Genomic DNA, 6,651 nt, shown 5'->3' with positions numbered 1-6,651 from the left:
TTATAAGTTTTGTTGATCTAACTAGAGCATTTGACCGTGTCCAGCTGAAAGACGTCCTGCATCTCATTTACAACAGGCAAATCCCACACAATCACATTAAAACCATAGAGAACATATATACAAACAATAAAATACGAGCACAGACCCCACAGAGCCAATACCAGCGGGTAGCGGTATTCGTCAGGGAGACTTCCTGAGTCCTACCCCTTTCAATTTAATAATGGAAGAATTTGTTCGAAGTGTTCGAGGGCTAAAGGGATACAAAATAGGGGGTGCAAAAATCAAAATAGTGTGTTATGCTGACGAGACCGCTCTCATTGCTGAAAGTGAAGATGACTTACAAAGGTTATTACACTTATTCAACCTGAAAGCCAAGTCTCTAAATATGGAAATATCGCCGACCAAAACAAAGTGCTTAACAACATCAAAAACCCCTCTAAGATGCAAATTGGAACTTGACCGTAGAGTAATCGAGCAGAAAATGAAATCTAACTACCTTGGCGTTGAACTTTCCGGCTTTGGGGATATAGAGGCAGAGATGAGAGATCAAACAACAAAAGCAATTAGAATAGTTGGCTGTCTGAATGCCATATGCTGCAATAAGAGTATGGGAACGGACGCTGAACCAAGGATCTACAAAACCGTCGTGAGGTGGGTGATGAGATATACCGCAGAAACTACGCCAGAAACAACGAAAACCAAAATACTCAGAGAGACAGATGTGATGAAAATACTCCGTAGAATCACAGGAAAGACACTGCTGGATAGAGAGGGAAGCGAGAATGTCAGAATAGCCTGTAATGTCAAGAACATCAACAAATGGGTAGCAAACAGGAAGAAGGAATGGAATGAGCACATAACCAGGATAGACCACCGCAGACTTGTTAGAATGGCTCGCAACAAGTCCCCATTGGGACGAAGAGACGTAGGGCGCCTCAGAAAACGATGGAGCGGCAGCCCCACGCAAGGGAACGATAATTGAACAGGCGGTTCGCCTAAAATCAAGAATGAAGAAGAAGAAGCAAATTGCAACGGCAAAGATAAAGTGTTGTGTTAAAGAAAGAAGAATGTTTAGTTTTGCAAGGCGCATAATTTTAAACAATTTCCCTGCACACATTACGTCTTCAAACAACCCGTTTAGCTTGCACTTTGTCTAGACGTAAGTTCAACATTTCTGCTATTCAACAAATGTTTTCAACTTATACAACCTGAAACTTAGATTTTTCAAAATAAATTTGGTAAATACTATGAAAGCAGCATTAAATAGACAATACACATACAATAGACAAGTAAATTGTGATATCAAAGGAAATTACTCAAATGAAAATCCAAATTGATCCACAATTAAATAATTAATAAAGTCTTGTTATGAATCCTGGAATAGTAGCAAACAATTTTCAGATTTCACTTAAGCACTTTACAGTATTCAAAATCTGAACTCCAAACAAAGGCATTGTTTGCCTAAGTACCAGTTTTTATTTTGCTGATTGCTCCGGTTTGAGATGGAAGCTCGTTCTTCGTCAATATTCAACTTTCGCAATGGGAAAACGCGGAAGATAATAAAGCTTCTAAGTGAGCATTTAGTCTTTGTCTATAGGCCGTGAAGCGTGAGCATGAAACAAAGTGTCTTTGAAAGATAGAGTAGAATTCCTGGATTCTGTATATTATATTGAATATTTTTTAAGGAAATACGCGTATTTGTATATTGTAGCTGTGGCTGCAAATCTGCCATTTATGAGGTATAATCTGGTAAAATTACATAATCGGTGCAAGTTTAGCAGCTGCACACTCCAAGACACAAAACTTCCATATCCAGCATGCATCCGAAGTGCATTCCTTAATACTAATTTATTCGAGGTATGCACTCCTATATCGAAACAAGTAATGAATATGAAACTTGCTCAAGGTTTAACTAATTTTCCTGAAACTTCTTCCAAAGATTATCCTTATTGCATTTGGGAATATCTTACGAGATCCCAGCTGCCTCGTCGAATTATATTTTGTTTAATGGAGTTTGGGAATCTGCGTATTTTAAACTAGACCGTGTTTAATACCATTGTAAAAGTTTCCTTCAGCCAGCTTTTTCAACGATGCAAATACAGAAAAAGTTGTTCAAGCTTTCGCATTTTAATATGTACGAAATTGAAGCGTGCTTGAGTAAAGCTTTTTCAAACCTACTTGTTTAATTCAAGCTAATTACACTCGTTTCGAATCTCTGTTGCGAAGTTTAAGAAGTATAGAAAGCTAATTGATTGTTTACCGGTGGAAGCCCTTTAACTTATTGGTTGAAAAATTAAATATTTGAAAGCATATCACATGAAGGCCGATGACAGTTATTGCAAGCTGCTAAAAAAAACTTAATTTCTAAAATATAGCAGCTATTTAATGGTTTGTTACAGTACAATGCTGCAATAGAACGAAACAACGTAGTTTTTCGTTGGTACTTGAACCAGAAGATTGACGCATATTCCATTTAGGTAATTGCATGGAACCGTGCATCTACTATGTCATTTGTGTGCCCGATAAAAATACAAATAAACGAGCTTTCTCCTGGACGATAGTTCCTTATAACAATGTTCATTTTGGAGTCAAAAAAATAATGAAAATTGTTTAATCGCTGAACTAGACATCGTAGATCAAACACGGGATATAATAGGATAAAGCGGTATTCACTTGGAAATAAATTGGAATCGATAGAGTATATCGTTTCCATTTGGTATAGATCTGCGGCGTCGCTTGTTAATACCCGGCTCTCACTCAGATTAATGTTATTTCGTCGTTTTCTGAAAGCCAACAAAACAAATAATAAATTTTAAATCGAGCGATTGAAACAGGCTTTAGAAGCCTATTGTGTCACTGGAAACTAACTAACTGGACAGTAACAATTTAATTTGAAATATTGTATCTAATGACCTAAGTGAAATTTAAAGCTACGCTGAGAGAAATAGAAGCTATGGACTAGGGTTTAGATTACTCCGGTTAAATTAATATTTATCGGATAAAATTTAACTAACTTTTAACGTAACAAAACAATCACTAATCCATTTTAAAACTCCAATGATATGGGAGAAATGCACAATTTTATCTATTGGTAATGGTTTCCAAAGGTTTATTTAACTATTTTTTTAAAAGCGTGCTAATTGACTGATAAGGATTTTTATTCCGAATAACACCACGGACACATTTCCAATATTTTCCACTTTTGAAAATGTCGAGGCATTAAACTTGATTAATGCTCCGACGTATAGTTTAGCGAGACGCGAAATAGATTTTAGCATTTAAAGCATTAAAGGAACTGAAGGAGCCAATAATGGAATATATTTTCTCAGAGAATGTTGTTCAAATATACGGCATTTTACTTTTGAAGTAATTACTTTCTGTGTAACTCTGCAACCTTAAATTTGTCATTGCTTTCAGAGTTCGTTCTGTTTTTTTCAATTTGAAAATACTTCCTTTGACGCAATATTAAGTCGTTATTAACAACTGACTCAATGAATATTTCTGCTATGGACTGTAGCAGGAAATTGAGAAAAATTGTGCAATTGTTTAAAAAAAAAACAAATTCAAGGTTCAAGACAGCAAAGACCTAAATGAATATAATGTTTTCCAATTATGGGTTTGAATTAATTTTAAAATATGATGATAGCGCTATTGTCTCGCCGAAACGTAACGAAATAAACGATATACAAAAAAAAGTATTTCACAGTGTGACTGGAGCCCAGGAAATAAAATACTAGATATAATAACAATTATACGCAGTCAGGAAAATAAATCAAAATTCTAAAATTGGAACGAACTTTTTTCTTAAAGATACGCTAAACTATTGACAGTGAACCACTTTACAATTTAAATAACTGATTAAGTCTCTACCTCTCCAACATCAACAGATTTAGCTTTATGTCACTCGAAGGTTTAGTTTATATTCCAATTACGCTTAATTTAATATGAGCAAATCTCCTGTAAAATACATTAAGCAAGGTTTGCGGTGGGATGGTGAGACCCTAACAATATGAATTTCCAATAAAAGCCTTCCTAGGCTAAATAGAGATAACGTCGAGAGATAAGATAATTTATCACAATTAATTGGACAAAGGGTTGCATAGATGTTGCGAACAATTTTCTAGTCAGTTAGGACAGTGGAATTTGAATGTAATACCTTTGTTAGCATTGAAAGTAGAGATTGTATACGTTTTACGTGTTTGAACTGGTTAAAATGCAAACTCAAACGAACATAATCCATCTGCTAATTGGGCTAAATCCCATTCTATGTCTTGGCAAAATCAAAACTCCAGTTCCTACATCCACGTTTAATAACATTAATCTCAGCAAAGACTGGTTATAACAAAGGATGCCACGGACATACATAAATGTAATCGACGTCGATTCCAATTTATTTTCAAGTGGATACCTCTTTATTCCATTATATCCCGTGTTTGATCTACGACATCTGGGCCTAACGAATAACCGCGTTTCATTATTTTCTGCTTTTGCTACAAAATGTTCAAATCGAATTTCAGTGCAGTATCATATTTTATGTCAATATCGTTCCATCTCTCAAGTTGGTTTATATTGATTATATTAGGGTCTGTTTTATTACTTACAAAGCCTTTATTTATTTCTCGTGGCCTTTTGCTTGGTAGAGCTACGAATATTTATGAATAAAACGTTGCCAGGTTCTAAAACACTCATTTGCTCAGTTGCATAGTTGGCTAAATTTTCCTGTTAAACTATCACTAAAGATGGTAACTGGAAGGTATTGAAAAATGAGCCCTAAAAAGTACTATAAATACCAGGATTGCTTCGCATCTAATAAATTCCTGCTACTTCTCGAGGTACGGAATGAATGCTGATTAAAAATATTTTAATATGCCATTCGCGATACCGCCTAAAACAAGAATGCTTTTTGTTGTATCTTGTTCATTGTTTTATACTGCAGAAGGATGAGGTAATTGCAATCAGCAGGAAATGACTTTATGCGCTATACGCCAACTAATTCTCAAGACGAAATAATAAAGGTGGATGCAACCAGGACCTGACTCGATAAAAATTATTATTCGATTTCTTACTTTTCGCAGAAGTTATTGTCTAAAGCAGATGGAATTTTTCAAAATGTAGCAGGTTTTGAATAAAAATTAAGACACTTTTTAATTTGATACGGCAAGTGGAACATTTCCAGTTACCACAGAGGAAACTAATCAATCTTAACGTGCCTGAAAAATTTTCAAAAAGTTGTTATTTAAAAAAATTACAATAACACAATATTTAATTTGTCAAACGGTAGCAGATATAAACAACAATCTTGATCGAAAGTGCAAGTTGTTACTAACCAAAGTTAAATAATTTACAGCCAGGAAAAACTGTTACCTACATTTGAAGGTCGAAGCTAGGCCTGGGGAACACTGTGTTGAGTTGCACTATTGAGTTGTTGCCGCTCTCTGAGTTAACGAGCTGTAACTCATCGGTTAATGAGTTATAAGTCATTTATTAAAGCTTTACAAGACTCGAGACTGGAATTTCCACATCTAAAAAAGGGTTATTAACATTAACAGTAACTTGTTACTACTTTGTTCAAACAACTTGAAAGAAGTTGTCTAGATTTTTGCAGCAACAGAACTAAGTCCAGAGAAAGTCATCGAGTTTTATTGTAAAATTGATCTATTAATTTTTCGCATACAAGATTCAGTTGGCCAGTATTTTACAGTAAAACGTAAGGAAAAAGCCGGTTTTTCTGTTTAGCGACAGTGGTGTTCAGAAATATTGACCTAAAAGTGAAGCAATCCTAGTTCCAAGAGTTTTCCAAATAAATTATTATAAACTTTCGCTTTTCCAGTTTCCAGAAAATATTTTTGGAAAAAGATCCAGAATTAATTATTAGAGTTTTGTTCATAATTCGAAGCTGCAAAAAGTTTTCCAAAAATGTTTGCAAATCGGTTGAGGCGGCTAGTGTGTGGCAAATAAAATCTATCTTATAATTTTTTACAGAAAATACCTGAATATTGTTAGTATTTTAACTAAATAACAATGCGATTTGCGCAGAAAGAATAGCTTTATAGCAACTTTGTTAAAACTAGAATGATCTGAAAGTTTAAAGAAACTTTAAATATTTTCAGAGCGATGTGGCCGGCGAATTTTCCAAATAATTTAATTTAATTTAATTTAATTAAATTAATTTGGTTATTGTGCCAAATTCGAAGCTGAAAGGGGTTAACCCTGCCTTGCAACTTGCCTGCAAACCGATGAATTAGGCGAATTTACTAGCAAAATTTACTTTATCATTTTTGGCTGAAAAGACCCAATTATTGTCAAAAAAGAAGGAAATCATCAGAAAATAATGATTTATTGCGTTTTAGAGTAAAAACTTTTAGTTTTGTGATCGGTTTTGGGAAAAAACGGGAGAAATTTATTTTCGTTTTTGTCGCGAATTCGACGCTGAAAAAAGTGTTTGAAAAATTTTTACAAAACTATAATTTATCTTGTTATTTTTAGCGTAGAAGACCTCCAGATCATCAGTATTCTTAAATGAAACTCTACAAAATAGAGTGGTTTTGGGTAGAAAGTAAAGCAAAACAAATCAGTCAAATCTAAAAAACCACATTTTTTTAACAAACTCTACAGTCTTCAGAGGAATTGAGGTGACGAGAATTCCAAATA

The 6,651-nt window shown here is 34.3% G+C and overlaps 1 protein-coding gene across 1 annotated transcript; it reads left to right on the top strand.

Moving 5' to 3' along the window:
- Window positions 1–220: 220 nt before the first annotated feature.
- LOC109534668 lies at window positions 221–982 on the top strand. The gene has a single exon (XM_019900413.1). The coding sequence runs from the start codon at window positions 221–223 to the stop codon at window positions 980–982; it is 762 nt and encodes a 253-aa protein (XP_019755972.1).
- The last annotated feature ends 5,669 nt before the right edge of the window (window positions 983–6,651 follow it).

This window comes from Dendroctonus ponderosae, unplaced genomic scaffold (assembly GCF_020466585.1).
Source record: "Dendroctonus ponderosae isolate FM_Combo_2020 unplaced genomic scaffold, Dpon_F_20191213v2 Dpon_F_20191213_1, whole genome shotgun sequence".
Taxonomy (NCBI): Eukaryota; Metazoa; Arthropoda; class Insecta; order Coleoptera; family Curculionidae; genus Dendroctonus; species Dendroctonus ponderosae.
This window is presented reverse-complemented; position numbering and strand designations above follow the sequence as displayed.